Genomic DNA, 18,641 nt, shown 5'->3' with positions numbered 1-18,641 from the left:
TCCATAAGATCTTTTCTTACCCTAGAAATGCCAAGCCTGGTGGTCCTCCTGCTGCTTGACTATAGGAAGACCTCTCTACTGTTTTTTATCACTCCTCCACTCCTGCCTCATGTCCAGGGCAGAGGGCAAGGTTTGTGGGATCAGGGAGGAGGCTAGGGCTGGGACACACAAGGACCATGACTGCATTTGTAGAAAACCTTTAATGTTCCCCAGACTGATTCAGCCCCATGAGCAAGCTAAAAACACCCACTGGGGAAGTCTCTGCCATGTCCCAGCAGCCTGGAGGGGCAAGGGCCTGCATCCTTGCCTGTCAGAGGCTGAAGCCATTGCCATCTCCTCTCATGCTACTCCCCCAGCCAGAGCTGGCCTGCTCCTGATCGTCCAGGGAGGGCAGAGAGCTGCGGGCACCAGGAAGTAGGCGGCTTGGGCGCAGGTCCCAGCATGGAGGCCCCTGAGACAGCCCATTGGAACAAGGAGGCTGGCGGTTCTCAGTGACCAGATCACTGCTGTCATCGTCACTATCAGGCTCACCAGGCCCAGCAGAAGGAGGCCTCATCAGACGCCCAGATGTCCCACGAACCACATTATTGCGCTGATTGGCTGGCTTGACAGTGACAATGAGGTTGTGACTGTTGGCGACCATCATGTCCGTCACTTGGTCCAAGGTCTTTCCAGCTACCTCAATGCCATTGACCTCGAGGATCTCATCACTAACCGCCAGCAGCCCTGTACTCTCAGCCAGGCCCCCTCGTACCAGGCGGGAGATGAAGATGCCTGGAACTCGTTCCAGGCCCTGGGGAGCTACGCGCACGCTCATGCCATCTCGGATGTAGAAACCCAGGGGGCGGTCAGAACCATGCTTGTGCAGCCGCACCCGTCGGTGGGTCTCAGGCAGTAAGTCCACATCAATGACTGAAGAAACCTGTCGGAAATCTTGGGGCAGGCTGATTAGCAGGGGTGGCCGGGTGCGCAGAGGTGCCACTGGCCGGAGTAGGAGCCCTTTCTTGCGCCGCTGCAGGGAGTTGGAGGCAAAGGCCAGGCCACTGGAGTCAGCTTCTGCTGCAGGAGAGGGGACACTGAAATCAGAGACCCTAATGTCCCACTCAGGCCCTTTTCCATCAGGCCCAGGCCTGGGGAAGGCACACTGTAGTTATTTCCTGCCACTTGGAGGTCAGGCCAAGGGCAAGGACTGCAGAGGGTGAAGTTTGGGTACCCTAGGCATGGTCTAACCCTTGGAGATCTGCCCTGTCACCCTACCCCACAGAGGCTGCCCCCTGTACCCCATCCTTACCCCGCTTCTGCACTAGCAGTCTCAGTGGCGGGGGCCCACTGGCCAGGGCCCGGTGCAGGCTGTCGTCGTTGGTGAGGGGCAGTAGGTCGCCGTGAGCATCCGTATAGCCAAGCAGCACGTCCAGGCCCGGGATCTGGTGTACCGCACGCAGCAACCGAGAGAACTCTTGGAAGCCGCTCACCGAAGCGCGAGGTAGCGCGAAGCGTCGGAACTCGGCATCAAACTGGAGGCGGGGGTAGGAGGTCGGGGGAGGAGGAGGGGTTAGGACAGAGTCCGTGCCCTTTCTCACCACAGGTCCGAGGGTAGTAGGGGTGGGAAAGACAGGGCTTCACAACAGCTGCAGACTTGCACCCAGACCTCTGCTCCAGTGCAAGGGACGCTGTCCAAGGTCTTCTCCTCGCCCTCCAGGTACCCAGGCCAGAGGGACTCTAGAAGCCGGCAGTGGAAAGGAGGAGGTGGGATGGGGGGAAGCGAAAAGGAAAACCAGAGAATGGGACGTGGAGGATGGAGGAGAGAAAAAGGTGGTGGGGACCAAGGAGTCAGGGAGGGGAGAGTGAGGGTTGGAAGCGCCTAGGGCCGGAGCCAGAGCTGGGGCTGGAGGGGTCCTTACTTTGCTCTTCACCTCGACGATGCTGTCAGGACTGCGTGCCGGAGTCCTCTGCGGCCTGGCCATCGTGGGACCGGGAGGGCCAGGGACGGTGCCCTAGGCGGCCCGCCGAAGCGCAGGTGCACAGCCTGCGGGGCCGGCTGGCCCGCGCAGCCCCGCCCCTGGCGGTAGCACTCGCCCCGCCCTCCTATCCGGGCCGTGACGTCAAGGGGGCAGCGACGAAGAGTGGAACGCGGAGTCCACGTTTCCTAGGAAACGGAGCTGGAGGGGTGGAGAGTCTCACGTCCTCTTACGTCACTACGTTACGGTCGTCAAGTCCCGGGAGCCTCGGGGGAGGGGCTTGGCCAAGCCGAGGGGAGAGTTGGGGAAGTGGTATTTATTGAGCGCTGTACGCTGTTATTTCCATTGGCCTTACAAGGCTGTGTATGTTGTAGATGAGGGAACTGGGTCATAATATAAATATCTGCTGAGTTCTTTGGGGTCACAGGCATTGAAGTGACTCCGAGCTAACTCGCTCGGACCACCCTTGGCTGCAGCCTCAGGCCCTAGATTCCTCCCTCTCCATACATGCCAGCCTTTGCGCCTTCCTGCTCAATGCCACAGGAGTTCTGAAGAACGGCCCAAACGCGGACCGTTGCTCGGAGAGTTGCTCAAGTAAGAGCAAGCACGTCAGCAGCCATTTGATTCAATGGGAGTGCACACAAACTCCCAACTAGGACGCGCATGTGCGCACGCGCGGGCATGCTCATGGGCAGGGCCTAGGTTTCGGGTTCCGCCCAGCGCTCCTGCACTTCCTCTTCCGACTAGAGGCGGGGCCGCGGCGCTAGCGGGAAATCCGGGCTAGAGGTAATCCGCTGGCTGCCGCGGCGGGAATGGCCCGCTTGGGGAACCTCGTCCTGCGACCCTGGATTCGAGAGCTAATTCTGGGGTCAGAGGCACTTTCAAGCCCGCGGGCGGGGCAGCTGCTCAAGGTGAGAACCCCGCTACCTTTTTCAGGGCCCGGAGGGCGGGGTCCCAGGGCGGTGGGCTTGATGCTTTATCACCGCGGTCAGGTACTGCAGGAGGCCGAAACCCCGGGCCCGTCCCGCGCCTCCGACACGTCTCACGTCGACACCGCGCTGCTTGTGTCCGATGGGACCCACAGTATCCGATGTCTGGTGACGCGAGAAGCCCTGAACGCCTCGGACTGGTGAGAGGGGCTCCGCGGGGCTTGGAGATAGTGGAGGCCAACGGGAGAGCTCAAGGTTTGAGCTGGAGGTGGGCGGGCCCCAGGCGGGCTGGGCTGTGTTCACGCAGGCTCGGCACTGAGGGTCCCCTGCCGCAGGGAGGAGAAGGAGTTCGGTTTTCAAGGGGCAGAAGGTCGGCTGCTGCTGCTGCGGGACTGCGGGGTTCGCGTCCAAGTCGCCGAGGGAGGCGCGGTGAGTGGTGAGCCTGGCCTGGGTGGGTTACTGGGCCTGACTTTCTAACAACTCCTGAGACCTGTCCCTGAACTCCAGCCCGCAGAGTTCTACCTCCAGGTGGACCGCTTCAGCTTGTTGCCCACAGAGCAGCCCCGGGAACAGGTGATTGGTTGGTAAGTGATGCCTCCACCCTCCACCTGTTCTCCTCACCCAGGCCTGGCTTTTGGGGTGTGAGGGCTTGGGCCCCTAGTAACACTGACTGTCTACCACTCCTCTCCCAGCAACCAGGATCCAGATGTGCAGAAAAAGCTTTATGACTGCTTGCAGTGAGTCTGGGGTTGGGCTTTTCCGTTCGGCTTTTATTCGGGGCTTGGTCACTTTTCTGACTGAGCCTGCTCAGTCAGGGGATGGCAGATTTGTGCAGATAGGCCTCAGGTGTCTCCTGTGTTTCTCTAGGGAGCACCTTTCAGAGTCTACCTCTCCCAGTGCAGGTATGTATAGGGGTTGGCGGGCTGCCCGAACTCCTGGTAGAGTGATCTCTCCAGTCATCACACACACACACACACCCTACTTTCTTAATAAGTCCTCCTTCTTATCTCCCACCCTACCCTTCCTCTTTGAGTTTCAGCCCATCTCCTGGTCCCCTGCCCCCAGGCATTTCACTGTCCCAACTTCTGGATGAGGTAGAGGAGGACCAGGAGCATCGTGGGGCACTAGTGCAACTGGCTGAGAGCTGTCTGATGCTGGCAGGCCCTTGCACGGCAGCCCCCCTCACCCGCTGGGCTGCCTCCCGCTGCAAGGCCACGGTCGGTCTGGGGCTTCACTTGGGAGGTGTCAGGGTGGGGACTTGGGCAAGGGCCAAACTGAAAGTTCACATCCCACAGGGAGAAGCTGTGTACACCATCCCCAGCCTGTGGCTGCGCATCTCTGAGAATGAGCAGCGGATCCTGAGCTGTCTGGGCCCAGGTCAGAGGGCACAGGGTAAGCAGGACTGGAGAGGTCAAGAGCGGAGTACCTGTGCCCAGTGCCCACAGTGCTGATAAGCCTCCCCTGACTCCCAGGCCCTGAGCTACCCCCGCCACACCCAGCTCTGCAGGACCTGTCTCTGGCCCTGATCTCCTCTCCTCCTTCCTCACCCTGTTCCTCAGGTAAGGTGGTGCTTAGCTCTTCCTTTCGCTGTGAGCCACCAATCAGGTGACAGGGCTGCACAGGATGCTGTGAAAGGGTATACAGCTGGGTGGGGGGTGAGCACAGTTCCTGCAGGCCTGCCTCAGCTCATAGGTCACTCAATTGGGGTGAGCTGCGAGGGCTGTGCCCATGGTGAGTCCCTTTCTCCTCAGGAACCCCTGCCTTACTCAGCCACATGTTGTCAGAGGAAAGCGGTGCCAGCATCAGCCTTCTGCCGGCCCTGCCCTTGGATGCTCCAGACCCAGTGCTTAAGGGCAGCTCCCAGCCCCTGTCAGCCGTCTGCTCAGCTCCTGGCCCCTTACCCCCTGACTCTGTACCCAACTCCCCATTCCTGAGCTGCACTCCAAATCTGTCACCCCTTGGCCATGTCCCCAGTCCACACCAGGCCCATGTAACCAAGGCCCAGAAACCTAGCTTGGAGTTCAAGAAGGTAGAGTTACCTCCCAAGGCCTGGCATCGCTCCCCAAGGACAAGAACCACCAAGGAAGCCCTGGAGTCCAGTCCTATGTGGGTGAGCATAGCCATCCCTACGACTAGAGGGTAGAATGGGGTGGGCCTTGGGCACAGCTGGGATGGGGACTGGGGGTGGCCTTGGATGGGGTTAGGCCTCTCTCCAGACACTGTAACTCCTTCAGGACCCCCCAAAGAGGCATCGTGATGGTTCCACCTTCCAGTATGAGTACGAGTCCCCCTGTCCCTCCCTCTGTGCCCAGGTCCAAACTGTCAGGTGAGTGCCTGGGGCTGCCCCCGCCCTTGGTTACCCGATCCCAGTGCCCACTGACCTACAGCCATGGTTCTCTTCCTAGGCTCCCTCCCCAGCTCGTAGCCTGGGCCTTGCACTTTTTGATGGAGCCACAACTGGAATCTGAACTAACCCAGGTGTGAGGGGTCCTGTGAACACGTGGGAGGATGTGTACGCACAGGTCTGTGCTTGGGGGTAGATAAACAGTGCTCCACACTGGTTTTCTTTGAGTTTTTTAATAAAATAATCTCATGCGGCAGGAAAAGAAGGTCAGGGGTTGGGGCCGCCGCCTCTTTGGTCTGTGGCTGGGGAAGGTGGGCTCTGCTCAGGGCTGGAGGGCTCTGAAGTCTGTGGGAGCAGAGGCTCGGCTCCAAGGCCAGATCCTGTCGGAGACGGGGAGAGAAGGAGGGTCAGGAGTGGACTGAGCAACCCTGCCCCCTCCCAGCGGGCCCCAGCCCCTCTTACCTACGCTTGGAGATGGAGGTGTCTCAAGCTTTGGTCTGCGCTTGAGAACAGGGGAGCGCTGCAGCCGCAGGGGCCGTTCTAAGGGATACAGAAAGACTTGGGGAGGCTTGCTCAGGGCTCACTGCCTCTCCCCCGACAGCACTGCCTTCCGAGCCTCCCCCTTCCCCTGCAGCCTCCCAGCCCTGGCAGAGTGTGGGCTCTGGTGGAGGTGGAGCCAGGGCTAGCAGGAAGGGCTTCTCACACCCTTGCTCCAGGCCTTCCGGCTCCCTGGTTTCTCAGCCCCTCACGCCACTGGTAGCGCCCTTAGAGGACCAGAGCCACAAAGGGAGCCCACCCTCCCCCATCTCCTCCTGTGCCCAAGCACACATGGCGGTGTCTCCCCTCACCAACAGGGGCCTGGAGCTGGTCCTCATGCACAGACACGGCTCGTCGCCCTGCCGGGAGAGGCCTCGGCCTCAGCTGGCCATCTGGGGGAGGCCAGGGTGTGAGGGTATAGTCCCAACAGCTGCCCCACTCCAGCCCTTGCCTCCCACCTGCAGGGTCCCCAGAAGAGCTGAGTTCCCAGCAGGGGCTCTAGGCCCTAGCCCAGCATCAGGTGGGGGCTAGAGTACCGCTTACCTGTGTTCTGGGAGCTTAAGCAAGGATCCTCTGGGAGGCCCAGGCTGTCTGGGGAGGGGCTGGCTCTTCGAGGGCTTGGGCTAGGACAAGGGGAGGGGGGACCTGGACCATCCTGTTGACCCCAGCCACGACCCCTGAGCTCCGCATTCAGTTGCTGCCCCAGTGTCTTCCAGGTGGCAGGCTCAGGCCCCTGGCCCCCTGGACCAGGTCTGCATGAAGGGTCTGCAGGGAAAAGAGTGTCAGCCAAGACTTGGGCCAGGCACTGGAGGTGAGCCTGACCCTCCGTGTCCCCCAGCCAACCACAGTGGCCCTCACTCACCAGCAGACACAGAGTGAGTACGGGACTTGATTGAGATGGGCGGGGTCTCTGTGGAACTGTCCATAATGTCACCTGCAAAGGCAGGGGCTTAGGGCACTGGGCCTTGCTGAGGGGAAGAGACACATGGCTGATCCTGCTCTTCCCCGGGAGAATAAAGTCACGGGGACTCTCCCTCTCCCCAGAAATGTGTACTTTCCTAGCCCAGGGTCCCACTTACCATCTGAGCCAGCCTTCTTGATCTCTCCATCTTTGCTCTGTAGGAAACAGGAAAGTCAAGCTTAGTCCTGTCCTACCCTCTTACTAACCCTGTTCTTTTATTCATTCTTGTTCTAACTGCCACTAAATGCCCACCATGGGCTGGGTAAGAACATCCAAAACCCAGTCCTGGTCCTCTTGCACAGTCAGTGGCGAAGAGTTACCACACAGCAACAAGCATGAGGGAGCATAGACACACAGATAAAATGGTTTTTTTTTGTGATTTTTTTTTTTTTTTTTTTGGTCTTTTTGCCATTTCTTGAGCCGCTCCCACGGCATATGGAGGTTCCCAGGCCAGGGGTCGAATCGGAGCTGTAGCCGCCGACCTAGGCCACAGCCATAGCAACACGGGATCTGAGCCGCATCTGCGACTTACACCACAGCTCACGGCAACGCCGGATCCTTAACCCACGGAGCAAGGGCAGGGATCGAACCCGCAACCTCATGGTTCCTAGTCAGATTCATTAACCGCTGCACCACAACGGGAACTCCTCTTTTGTCTTTTTAGAGCTGCAGCCACAGCATATGGAGGTTCCCAGGCTAGGGGTCTAATCAGCTACAGCTGCCGTCCCACACCATAGCCACGCCAGATGCGAGCCGAGACTGCAACCTACACCACAGCCACAGCAACGCCAGATCGGAGCCACGTCTTTGACCTACTACCACAGTTCACGGCAATGCCAGATCCTTAACCCACTGATCGAACCTCATGGTTCCTAGTCGGATTCGTTTCTGCTGAGCCACAATGGGAACTCCCAAGATAAACTGATTTCTTAGTTCTGTGATTCACTTTCTACACCTTAATGTTTCTAAATTTGAGTCTCACGTCACATGTGTATATTTTCCTGAAAAGTTACTAAAGGGATAGTCCACCGTGTGATGGTTCTTATTAGGAATTGTGAGCAGGGTGACCCTGGAAGAGAGACAGGGAAATAAAGGGATGGATGAAGAGGGACATGATGTAGCCTATGGGTGGTGATGAGAGGCTGGAAGTGGGGCAGGAAGGAGTTCCAGACAGAGGAACCTGTGTGGAGGCTCTGAGGTAGAACCGGGATTGAGAGCAGAGACCAGGGCTGCGACTCCGGCAGGCCTTGAGGCAGGATTAGCAGCCCCTGGAGGATCTGCCTTTTCAAATGCAGATGACAAGGTCAGATTTCTGTTAGATCTTGGAGAAAGGATTGTCCCCAGTTCAAGGAGGAGGTATCAGTGGCCAGGGCAGAAGCCGAGAGAGAAAAGAAAGGTTGTATCTGATGACTTTGGTGGAGAGAGGGAAGGACAGACAGACCTGTTTGTGTGTCTTGAGTTTTTTCCTGGTCACATTAATCACCCACATAAAGCAAGCCACATGTCACCTGCCTCCTCACTTCCCACACGCGTCCCTTCCCAACTCACTTGCTTCCTCTTGCCGTCAGCACTCCCGCTGCCTCTGCTCACGCCGATCCTCTGCAGCATCACTTGTACTCGCTGCTCAAAGGATGGGGCCAGCTCTGTGTCTCCCCGCTCCAGGGGCCGCCGCTGGGGACAGAAATACCTGAGTAGGAGAGAGCCCCCTGCCCTCACTGTTCCCCCAGAGCCCTCACTCCTTGTCACCAGGCCTCACCTTGTCAGGTCTGGCACCCAGTGTTGTCTCTTCCTCCTCGGCAGGTAGCAGTATCATGGAGTAAGCCTTGCTTTCCCGAGTGTAGCGAGGCCGACTCCTGCGGGTAGGGTCAGGGCTGCTGGTGCCCCCCTCCGCCCCACCAGGCTCCTCGCCACGGCCAGAACGGGCTGGTGGCCGCAGCAGGTCCCCAAGTGTGGTTTTTCGAGTGCGGGGAGCTGCCCCAGGGCTGGTCTCTAGATCAGGCCGTGGCCCACGTGTTGAACGAGGCTTCTTGAAGGCAAAGAGGGTGCCCAGCTTCTTTCGAAGTGTCCGAGGGACAGGGGTGGAACCCCCCTCGGTGGCTGGGTCCTCCTCCGGGGCCCAGCTGTGGGAACAGCCAGCAGTGAGAAAGAAGGCCCATGGAGCAGCCCACCCTCTCCTGCCCCTTGTAACGGCCCCTCACTCACAGGCGATCCTGCTGGATCAACCTTTTGGAGAAGAATTCCTCCACACCCTCGTCCACACGGGCACTGAGTCCATTCCCTTCCTGCGGCAGGGCTGGGGGCACCTGAGGGACACCACAGAGTTAAGGATGAGCACTGAGTGCAACGGTGACTTCTCCCTACCTTCCTTGTCCAACTCTGGGACTCGGGAGCTTCAGTGACCCTCCATGATGCTGACAGAAGCTCTCCCACTGTCTAGCTGGTGGGCAGAGATGCTGATTTTATAGAGCCCCTTACCTGAGGCTGGCCCTGGACATACACAACCCACACCCATTCTTGTCCCACGGAGTATCCTACGCACCCAGAACCATCTGGTCACCGGGGGTACAGAACCCACGCGCCCCCTGGGTCACACGTTCCGACTTGCTGCCCCCTCTGCTTCAGATAATCCCCTGCAGCAGCCCCCCCCCCCCCCCCCCGGCCTGCTGCCGGCTCAGCGGCGCCTGCTGCTGCGTCAGACCCTCTGGGGGGCCTCAAGCTGGCTCCTCCCCGCCTTCGGCCCTGTGCCCAGAGCCCGCGCCAGTACCCAGCCCACACACATACGCCGGACGTGCACTAGACGCAGAATTGTCCCCATAGTCAGGGGGCCCAGCACCTTTCAGTAACCCTGGGGGAGGGAGGGTAAGAAGGACACCCGCTCGCACATCTACCCGTGCGGCAGCTGACCCGAGGCGGACTCCTACACCCTGGCGCACCCCGAAAGGAACCCACACAGGAGCATGGCCTGGGGTGGGGGGTGGCCTGGAAGCTAGGGCTTAGCGGTCTGACTGGTCCTGGCCCGCCCCCCACCTCCCTGCCTTCCTGCCGCCACCAGGAAGAGGGAACGGGCCACTCGCGACTCCCGATTCCAGGAGCTCCGGAGTGGGGGGAGGGCGCTCACCTGGGGGCCCCCCGGCGGCGGGCGGTGGTGGTGCTGGCGTCGCGGCCGTGGCCTGGCCCGGGTCGGATGGCGCAGGGGCTGCCCCGCGGGTGGCAGGTCCATGCGAGGCGGAGGGTCAGCCGGGGGCCCGGGGGTGGCAGGGCTCGGAGAGCCGCGGGCAGATGGCCCCGCCTGCGGCTCTGCATCTTCCCCCGGAGCCGCCAGCTCCGGCTCTGGTTCCTCAGCAGCACCTGAGCGGAGAGCACTAGAAGAGCACCGAGCGCCAAGCCCGGGGAGGTGTCGGCGGCAGCGGCAGCGCTAGGGCGGCGGGGGACCCGCCCAGGGCGCGGGGAGGGGCCCGGCTACGCCGCCCGCCCCCCTGCCCGCCCCTCCCCCGCCGCCGCTGTCCGTGGTGCTGAGCGCGGCCCCGAGCGGTGCGCGGCTCCGCTAGGCCGCCAAGCATGCGCGTCCTGAGGGTAGGGACTGGCAAGAGGGGGCGGAGGAGAGCCCAGGGGAGCCCCACCCCGTGCTGACGGACCGCAGCGGAGGCCAGCTTGGCAGGCTGCATGGGGGTCCTGGCCTGGCCCAGTCAAGGGTCAAAGAGTTCCCAGGAGAGGGAACTACATATGTGTGTCAGCTGTCCAGGTCTAATAGAGCTTCAGCCTGGGGCTGAAGCTTCCCCTGGGGCCCTGACTTACTGTGAGTGTGAAGGCAGTGGCTGGATACAGGCCATTTCTCCGGAGGACTGTCGTCCTGGTGGGGAGGGCACAAACTCAGCCTGGGGTAGGGGGACCTGCCGCCCCACTTTCTGCACTCCAGAACATGATGAGAAGGTTTAGGCCCAGCGTTCTGGAACCACCTACCTTCTGATCCTCTTCATCCTCCTGTTCCTTCTCCTCAGGGAAGAAAAGATCTTTCAATTGCCTAGGCCCAAGGGGGCTAGGGTCACCTCCTTCTACTGCTGGGACGACAGGGGGCACTGCCTCCGTTGCCTGTTGAGCCAGACTTTCCACCTACAATATCAAGTACCCCAAAGATGGGTAGGCAGAGCCTCAGCATAGTCCCATCAGTATTAAGGGAACCCTGAAATATCCCTAGGTTAGAGGACCCCAGAAGACCTAACAGAACACCTGCAAGTCAGTGGTCAGGTCACTGTGTGTGTGTGTATGTGTGTGTAACACACAATTCCTGCTCACCAGCCGGTCCCGGGCTGCACTCAGACCTGCCAGAGCCTGAGCCACAATGCTCTCTGCCAAGGTTCCTGTGACTGATAAGCGCATGTCCCTGAGGGCAAGAGAGAGCAAGGGTTAGTGTGCTGCCTCTACACAGCCCAGTCCTACCAGGCTCCATCCAGCCTACCTGAGCCTAGTGAAGGCGTCTTGCAGCAAGTGCTCTGGGAGCAGCTCTGGAAGACCCCTTGAGCCCACCAGGACCCCCTCTAGTTGCTCCCTCCACCTGGGTCCCTGTAGCATCTGTGGGCAGAGGCTCCTTGTTGTGTCCAGTGTGGCCTGAGTGAAGTCCTAGGCAAAGATCATAGCATGGTGAGGGCGTGGCTGCGGCCTAGACCCACTGGCTTGAGGCGCCAAACCCCCACAGAACACCGACTTGGGATACCACAGTCAAGTCTATGGATAGGGTCAAAGCTGCATATGGAGGTGGAGGTGGGGCAAGAGTATTATCTTACCTGAATGTCCCGGCGGCAGACCTCACCCACCTGTCCCAGGAGGCCCTCGAGCTTCCGCCGCAGCTGCCATTGGTGGCTTGGGGAGCTCCCAGCCTCGTATAGAATGGGGAGAATCTGGAAGCCAAGGAGGAAGAGGAGTTGCAAGTTGACACCTGACTATGAGGAAACAGTCCTCGTAGTGGGAAGGGGTGCTCACACTGAGAGAGAAGTTGGCGTTTTGGATGGCATCCTCAGCCTGGTGTACAGCAGCTTCACCCTGGGGCCCAGCCCCACAGCCCAGCAGCTCCACATGTTCCTGCACCGACTGACACAGTTCATTCACTTCCTGGAGGGCAAGAGGAATCAATCTCAGCCTGGTCCCCTCCCCACCTTCCAGACCCTGTCTGCCCCCTTCCCAAGGTCTCCAAGAGGGTGGGTGATGTCCCGAAGCTGATACCATCAGGCCTGCACTTAGGAACTCTATCTGTTCATGGAGGGAGAGCATTATCTCCTTTGGTTCATTGTAGGGACTTTATATGTTCTTCCTAACTGTCCAGAGTCGGAAGGAAAAGAGCTGTTAGTCATGTCTGTGTTTTAGAAGCTCAGTCTGTTTACCACCTACCTAGAAGAGAGACTGAGGCATGTGATAAATGGGAGTGAGAAGCCACGGAGGAAGGACCAGCGGGAGCAAGGGATAGTTGGGGCGGGGGTAAGAAGTGCTGTGTGTGACAACTGGTGCAGAGGCGGAGCAAGATGGTGGAGTAAGAGGCCGCGCTCCCCTTCGCCCACAAACGCATCAACAAAACACATCTACATGTAAAACGGCTCACACAGAACATCAACTGAATGCTAGAAGAACTTAAACCTCCAAAAAGGGCAAGAAACACTTGACATAACTGGGTAGAACAAAAGAAAATGAGAGAGGGAATTGGTGGAGAGGCAGAAGGTCTGTGAGGGCTTCAGTGTGGCCAGGAAACACCTGACTAAAGCTCTGTCCACAGCACTTGGTGGGTGTGGCTACAAGTGAGGTTGGGCTCCAGAGTAGAGAGTTTGTGGGAGATGATGAGATCATTTGAAAATGTGAATGGGAAGTCACAGGTGGAGCTACACTGGGGGTGGGGAGAATTGATTGAAGATTTAAAAATACCCAGCTTGGATCCTACGTCACTGTGGCTGTGGCGTAGGCCAGCAGCTGCAGCTCTGATTCGACTCCTAGCCTGGGAACTTCCATATGCCGTGGGTGTGGCCCTAAAAAGACATAAAAATTTTTTTTAAAAATACCTCCCATCTTTAATGCGGAGCCTATTTAAATGCTTAGAAAAAGGCAGCCAAGAGTGTTATTTGGGAGAGGTATTTCAGGAGCCACTGGCTCCTTTCCAGATCAAGGAAAGTGGCTTGCCTGGGACAGCAGGATTCAGGCACCCTGGCCCCAGGAAAGTCAGATTCTCAGACACATGGAAGCTCTCAGCTGCCACTGTTTTCCCCATGCACTCAAGATTGAGGGAGGGGACTCTGACCTGTTCAGAGGGATCTGACCCCAGACCTAGTGGCTGTGGGCGGGAGGTGCGGTCAGCAGAGGCATGGTCTGCACGGTTGTTCCTCAAGAGACAAGCTTGGATCTGGGCACAAGAGATATTGAGAAGTGGTGGGGATAAGGCCAAGGCACAGAGCAGGGGAGGGGATGAGAGGGGACCCCCACCTGATGCACTGCACGGGCTGTCAGCTCAGGGCGGCTGCGCTGTGCCTGGGCCACATCATTCAGTGGCAGAGGCATGGCCTTCAGGCTGCGGTTCTGCTCCAGGGCCTGTGCCACGTCCAGCAGGCCCAGAGCAGATGTGTGGTTCCGGTCCCAGACCACAGACCTGGGCCAGGCTGGGCTTCAGTCGGGGAAGGAGCTCCGCAAGGCGCCACCCAACACCACTGGCCCTTCCTTTTGCCCAGACACGCCCAGCTCCCCTACTGGTCCCACCCCCTGACCCCGCCCACCGAAGCCTTGTATTGACTCGAAGCGCCTTGGCCAGCATCTTGGCGCCTGTGTCCCCCATGGCGTTGCCGCTGATATCCAGGGCTGTCAGGTTAGGATTGGTGCCCAGGGCCCGGAGCAGGACGCTGGCACCCAGTTTCAGCCGCGACTCAGCCACAGACAGAGATTGCAGGGGCTGGGGTTAAGAGAAAGCCATTCGTGGTTGGAGTCAGGGGTCAGCAAGGAGGGCAGATCACAGGGTCTCAGGGAGCAGGAGTCAGACGATCCCACAATGTCCTGAGAACTCACACAGTCGTCATCCTGCATGAGCTGAACAATCCGGTGCAGGACGTCGTCCAGGGTCTCCCTGTGGACAGGAGCTGCAGCTAGTGGGGGGGCCTGGGTGGTGGGGTGCTGTCTGGAAGGCCCAGGGCTGGGATGGGGGCTCACTTGCACCGAACGTTGAAGTTCCTTCCAAGCGCCACATGTCGTAGGGACCGACTCCTCCCAATGGCCAGCACCAGAGTCACCATGTCTGAGCCAAAGCCTGTGGGTGGCTTGGGTTAAGCACAAGGCCAGGCTGCACGGTTGGGTGGGAATTGGGTAGATGGTGGAAGATGGGTTTCTAGGTGGCCTCACCATTATCCGCCAGATCCAGGGAGCTCACTGCACCAGCATCACACACTAAGTCTTGTATCACCTGAGCACCCACAGAGCCTAGCTGAAGGTGGAAGGTGGGGTGTGCTCAGGCCATCTGGCCACAAGCAAGGAAGATCGAGGGCTGATGGCCTAGCACTGCTGCTTCACAGCCCCCCCGCCCAATGTGTGAGCCCACTGTCTGCCGGGCTCACCTCACAAGCACTGAGGTCCAGGTGCAGGTCATCCATGTGCGTGTTGAGTGCGAGGCCTTCCAAAAGCGCCCTGGGAGGGGATGTCACAGAGGGTGGCTGGAGCTGGGAAAAGGGGCCCCAGGGCGTGAACGAATAGCAAGAAGGAAGGGCCAGGATGCCAGGGAGGTCATGGGTGTGACAGAAGCAGGGTGAGGTGCCAGAGGCCAGGCCTGGGTGGTGGCCTCGCAGGTGGGGGAATGGCCACAGGCAGCAACACCGACCTGAGCGCATCAGGCGGCAGCTTGCAGCCAGCCAGGCCCAGGTGGCGAAGCATCCCTGCGTGGCTGAGGAAGAGCTGCAGCGTGTCGGGCGCAGCCCGGGACTTCCTGGGGAAGAGAGGCAAGAGTGGGCTTCCAGGCGGGCACAGGGAGGCGATTCCTGGTCCCTCCCCTCTCCCCCACTCCCCCCCACCCCATTTACATGCGGGAGAAGACATTCCTCGAAGCATCGAGGTGCACGAGGCTGGTGCAGCAGCCCCGGGACAGCGCCGCAAAGAGCTGTGGAGGAGGGCAGGGCAAGGAGGGTGAGCCTCTCCCTGCCCTGCCCTCCCCTCCAGTAGGCCTTTGGGCCTCAGGCCGGGCTGCCAGCCCTACAGATCACCCCGCCCCAGTGACCACCCCCTCACAGTGTCCAGGGCAGTGTCGGTGCCTGAGAGGTTCAGGAATGTCAGAACATTAGGACGACTCAGGAAACTGTAGAGCCCCTGGTGGGAAGACAGAGATGGGAGGGACGGAGTCAGGGATCACCTCTCCAAGAGCCACCTGACCTGACTCTCTGCTGCCTGCGGAGCCCCGAATCCCGCCCTAAGGACAGTCACTCACCCCATTGTCCTCCGAGGCCCCCAGTGCCCCAGGGTTTCCCGAAAGGTCCAAGTGGGTCAGGACAGAGTCAAAGGCTGCATTGGAAGCCAGAGCCCGGCCCAGGGCCCTCATCCCTGGTGGTGGAGGAGGGAGGCTCACAATCAGGCTGACCTAACTCCCCACTCCACCAACCCCAGGCCATCCTAGGACCCGCCTACCTCGCGGTGTCAACCCTGTCTGTGCTAGGCTGAGTCTCCTCAGGGCTCCAGGACGACGCTCTAGGTGTCTGCTGAGGGCAGCCATGCCTGGGGGAATGGGGACAGCCATGTGGCTCTCACTTCCTCCAGCACCAGCCCCTGGGGGTTCCTCAGGCTCAGCCATACCTCGGTCATCCAGCAGGTTCCCGGCCAAGCTGAGCTCCCGCAGCCCCGAGGTCATGTGTCCTGCCAGCACCTGGGCCAGTCGCCGGACAAAGTCTCTGGGGACCAGACCCCAGGTGTGAGGCTCTGACCCTGGATTCCCGGCTTCTCCCCAGGCCTTTAGTCTCCGCATTCCAGGCCCCCAGATTCCCCTCTCCAAGCCCTGCCCAGTTGGTTGGTCGGTCAGTCTTCCCTACCCTCTCAGGCCACAGGTCTCCAGCACCAGCTCCTCCAGGTGAGATGACTGACTCAGCATGTGCAGAATCTGTTCCGAGACCTCAAGGCTCTGACAACCAGAGTGAGGGCTCAGTGGGCTGCACACTGGCCCCTGCAGCTCGCCCTCCCCTCCACCCCTCTGCTCTCACCAGCTTCATGTCCACACAGGAGAGGCACCGGAACCACAGGTTGTAGGACAGAGCGGCCACACTCAAGGCCAGGTCCCTGGGGGGAAGAAGGGGCAGGAGCAGAGGTCAGGGCCCTGTGGCCAATCCTATGCCCAGCATCCCCCTCTGTAGAGAGGCTGAGGCCCAGGAACATGGGTCATGGAATCTTCTCTCCACAATCCTGGCAGGCCACTCACCGACTTCCCAGATGGCTGAAGTCTCCGAGGCTGAAATGGCGGCAGCCCTGACGATGGTAGATGGTGTCCACATCCTAGACGGAAAAAATTACCTCCAACTTGTTTGGGACCACAAGGTGCAGGGAGGGACTCACAGCATATGGGGGACCAGATGTCTCCGGAGCCCTGAGAGAGGGCCCTACTCTCACCCACTGAATCTCCTCTCGGAAAGGGAAGCCATTGTAGTCACACAAAGCCTCGTACGTCTCTGAGAAGCCACCTGGGGAGGTGCCATGGTTGTGACAAGGCAGGGGTGGGGGAGGGGAGAGACAAAAGGTCAGAGATGAAGGAAAATCAGCCCCAAACTTGGTGGTGGCAGTGCCTTGAGTGGCTCTATTCAGTTTGGAAGAACTCCAAATTCAGGCATCAGGGGTATAGGAGCAGGGGGGCTGGAAGCCCTGTGTGGCCCTTACCACAGGGGCTGCTGGGTGAGGTGGCCTCTGAGGGGCTGCTTCTCTCCAGCCGAGCCAGCATGGAGGGGGGCGTGGGCCTCCGGAATAGCTTCCTGAGGACGGGCATGAAGAAGTGGTCAAGGGTCTTCTAGGCCCTGGGAGTGAGGCGGCCCATGGTGCCATTCAGAACACCCCCAGCTGCCCCTTTAGCTGCTGGGCCTCACCCAAGGGTCGAGCGAGGGAAGACCTTCCTGATGGCGGCAGCGATGTGCTGGGCCAGTTGTTCCAGTGCAGCCACGCCGGGAAACTCCAGGACCAGATCAGGCAGGGACTCTAGCTCAAATGTGACCTGGAGAGAGAGGGTGGGGGTGTTGGGCTCCATGTATAGTGGGATGGAAGACTGCAGGCCCAGCGGGGTACTGGCAGGGGGTCTCACCTGAGGGGGTGTCTCCTGCAGCGCCATGGCCTGGACCTCTAGGTAGCTGAATGTGCAATCCACCTATGGAGTGCCTGGGTCAGCTGGGAAAAAGGCCTGAGCCCCACCCACCCTCTTGGGAGCCCAGTTCTTTGTATAGCCTGGAACTCAGAACCAGACCTGCCTGCTGCTGGGAACCCAGTGCTGCTGGAAGGGCAGAGCCCAGAAGGACAAGATGGATAGCACTGTAGATGCAGCCCTTATCAAGGAAGCTGCTGGAGGGCAAGGGGTGGCAGCTGAGCCCTGGGACTCACCCTCAGGGGGAGGCAGGTGTGGAGCAGGTAGGCTCTCCATCGGAGCAGTGCCTGAAGGGAGAGAGTGTCTGACATCCTGGGCAGGGAAGAGGCTTTTTCTGCCTGGGCCCCAGCGGCCTCTTGCCCCCACCCCTCCCCACCATACCAGGACATGGCCTTGCTCAGCACCCTCCCGCTCTGGCAGCCACGTTTTCAGCAGCAGCTCAGCTTCCTTGGGCCACAGGAACCTGGTGATCTCGCCTGTGGAAGGGCAGCCTGCTGAGTGATTTGGTCCTCCCATGGAGGTCAGTTCAAGTCCATAGTCTGTACCAGGCTAGAGGGCCTCGGCTCATCTACAGACCAGCAAGGAAGGAGGGGAGTGGATCTAGGGGGTCAGGCCCCCCAGAGGATCAGAGGGAATCGCTTACTCAGTGTCTTGGGGTGCTGGGTGGGCCTCTGGTTCTGGGCCCTCACTGCTTCCTCCCAGCCAAATAGATGAGATGGGCCAGTGCTTACCTCGGAGTTCGCAGGATATGCCATCTGGGGTCTGGGCCATGGGGCCTGCCCAGTGGGCGGCCGGGGGGCCCAAGGAGCTCCGATGAGAAACCGTAGAGGCGGCACGTACAGGAAGCTAGGGCCCGGGCCGCACTGCAGCCACCTGCTCCTCCAGTAGCGGAAGGTACGAGCTGCTTCCTGCCAGGCGGCCCCCAGCCCGGCTCCTCCCTGCCTGGCCTCTGAGGGCCGGGAGATGTCGCTCGGGTACAAGGGTGTAGGAGGGGGCAGAGTCACAGCTGCCGCCAGCCCTCCCTGATGCGCAGGAGCTACTTGGTTAGGGCAGACATGGGCAGTGGTGTGGCTGGGAGGGGTGAGCATGTCGAAGGCTTCTTTCGATTCCTAGCCCCCTACTACCACCCCACCCCACAGTCCCTGCGGGGAGCACCAGGGGGCGCTGCCCACTCGAGGATCTCTGTGGTCCGCCTCCGTCCGTCCATCCCCTCCAAAGCCCAGCTAGGGAGGTGGACAGTGGGCCGACGCAAGGGCTGTTTGTTCCGCAAGGAGCATCAGATCTCTCCCAACACCTGAGTCATTACCTTGAGGGCTCTTTTGCGCTTAACCTGGAGCCCCTGACCGGTCTGGGAGACACAAACTGTTGAAAGATGGGAAAAACATGATAGGCTCAGATGCAGCTTTCATTAAGTTCAAGGGCTACAGGGAGGGATAGAGTGACTCACAAGCAAAGGCAAATAATGGGGAGGGGGGGTTCTCCCATGTCCATCCACATTCTTCCTGAGCAGGAGTTTGGGGAGGGGAGAACCACTAGGAGAGAGGGAAGCTATTGTCTTCAGGGGTCAGAAGGTCAT

At 60.0% G+C, this 18,641-nt stretch overlaps 3 protein-coding genes across 8 annotated transcripts; 1 reads left to right on the top strand and 2 right to left on the bottom strand.

Annotated features, from left to right (window-relative positions):
* PARD6A (par-6 family cell polarity regulator alpha) lies at positions 175–2,596 on the bottom strand. 2 transcript variants are annotated; one of them, XM_021094099.1, is made up of 3 exons: positions 1,902–2,596; positions 1,292–1,514; positions 175–1,059 (listed from the first exon to the last, which is right to left on the bottom strand). In XM_021094099.1, the coding sequence occupies exons 1-3, from the start codon at positions 1,962–1,964 to the stop codon at positions 311–313; spliced, it is 1,035 nt and encodes a 344-aa protein (XP_020949758.1). In that variant the 5' UTR covers positions 1,965–2,596; the 3' UTR covers positions 175–310. The 2 variants fall into 2 exon arrangements, with proteins under 2 accessions (XP_020949758.1, XP_020949759.1); XM_021094100.1 differs by having other exon boundaries at positions 175–1,056; positions 1,902–2,590.
* On the top strand, positions 2,689–5,449 carry ACD (ACD, shelterin complex subunit and telomerase recruitment factor). 2 transcript variants are annotated; one of them, XM_021094094.1, is made up of 12 exons: positions 2,689–2,869; positions 2,951–3,087; positions 3,223–3,316; positions 3,395–3,471; positions 3,580–3,624; positions 3,755–3,789; positions 3,953–4,104; positions 4,183–4,264; positions 4,360–4,446; positions 4,639–4,997; positions 5,122–5,213; positions 5,293–5,449. In XM_021094094.1, the coding sequence occupies exons 1-12, from the start codon at positions 2,771–2,773 to the stop codon at positions 5,369–5,371; spliced, it is 1,338 nt and encodes a 445-aa protein (XP_020949753.1). In that variant the 5' UTR covers positions 2,689–2,770; the 3' UTR covers positions 5,372–5,449. The 2 variants fall into 2 exon arrangements, with proteins under 2 accessions (XP_020949753.1, XP_020949751.1); XM_021094092.1 differs by having other exon boundaries at positions 2,690–2,869; positions 4,183–4,279.
* Positions 5,449–17,968, bottom strand: CARMIL2 (capping protein regulator and myosin 1 linker 2). 4 transcript variants are annotated; one of them, XM_021094088.1, is made up of 39 exons: positions 17,797–17,968; positions 17,447–17,541; positions 17,302–17,352; positions 17,009–17,071; positions 16,797–16,921; positions 16,594–16,685; positions 16,330–16,400; positions 16,142–16,215; positions 15,927–16,002; positions 15,759–15,847; positions 15,526–15,620; positions 15,361–15,447; positions 15,164–15,276; positions 14,968–15,045; positions 14,763–14,839; positions 14,564–14,668; positions 14,304–14,373; positions 14,092–14,173; positions 13,903–13,999; positions 13,762–13,819; positions 13,476–13,648; positions 13,189–13,351; positions 13,007–13,108; positions 11,707–11,835; positions 11,511–11,624; positions 11,186–11,346; positions 11,023–11,110; positions 10,690–10,839; positions 10,525–10,579; positions 9,848–10,077; positions 8,932–9,032; positions 8,486–8,849; positions 8,278–8,400; positions 6,848–6,884; positions 6,631–6,702; positions 6,312–6,533; positions 6,080–6,160; positions 5,694–5,771; positions 5,449–5,611 (listed from the first exon to the last, which is right to left on the bottom strand). In XM_021094088.1, exons 1-39 carry the CDS (start codon positions 17,834–17,836, stop codon positions 5,499–5,501), a joined length of 4,194 nt encoding a protein of 1,397 aa, XP_020949747.1. In that variant the 5' UTR covers positions 17,837–17,968; the 3' UTR covers positions 5,449–5,498. The 4 variants fall into 4 exon arrangements, with proteins under 4 accessions (XP_020949747.1, XP_020949749.1, XP_020949750.1 ...); XM_021094090.1 differs by having other exon boundaries at positions 10,690–10,719; XM_021094091.1 differs by having other exon boundaries at positions 14,763–14,892; positions 14,943–15,045; positions 17,797–17,851.

This window comes from Sus scrofa, chromosome 6 (assembly GCF_000003025.6).
Source record: "Sus scrofa isolate TJ Tabasco breed Duroc chromosome 6, Sscrofa11.1, whole genome shotgun sequence".
NCBI lineage: Eukaryota > Metazoa > Chordata > Mammalia > Artiodactyla > Suidae > Sus > Sus scrofa.
This window is presented reverse-complemented; position numbering and strand designations above follow the sequence as displayed.

Bases quoted from the DNA above. Each gene is read 5' to 3' on its own strand.
- PARD6A (XM_021094099.1), bottom strand. From the start codon at position 1,964: ATGGCCAGGCCGCAGAGGACTCCGGCACGCAGTCCTGACAGCATCGTC. The intron at 1,515-1,901 runs GTAAGGACCCCT...CCCCGCCTCCAG, and splicing joins TCGTCGAGGTGAAGAGCAAA to TTTGATGCCGAGTTCCGACG. The intron at 1,060-1,291 runs GTAAGGATGGGG...CCTCTCCTGCAG, and splicing joins ACTGCTAGTGCAGAAGCGGG to CAGAAGCTGACTCCAGTGGC.
- ACD (XM_021094092.1), top strand. From the start codon at position 2,771: ATGGCCCGCTTGGGGAACCTCGTCCTGCGACCCTGGATTCGAGAGCTA. The intron at 2,870-2,950 runs GTGAGAACCCCG...CACCGCGGTCAG, and splicing joins GGGCGGGGCAGCTGCTCAAG to GTACTGCAGGAGGCCGAAAC. The intron at 4,447-4,638 runs GTAAGGTGGTGC...CTTTCTCCTCAG, and splicing joins TTCCTCACCCTGTTCCTCAG to GAACCCCTGCCTTACTCAGC.
- CARMIL2 (XM_021094091.1), bottom strand. From the start codon at position 17,836: ATGGCCCAGACCCCAGATGGCATATCCTGCGAACTCCGAG. The intron at 11,625-11,706 runs GTGAGCACCCCT...CTTGGCTTCCAG, and splicing joins ACGCCAACTTCTCTCTCAGT to ATTCTCCCCATTCTATACGA. The intron at 6,534-6,630 runs GTGAGTGAGGGC...TTTTCCCTGCAG, and splicing joins TACTCACTCTGTGTCTGCTG to ACCCTTCATGCAGACCTGGT.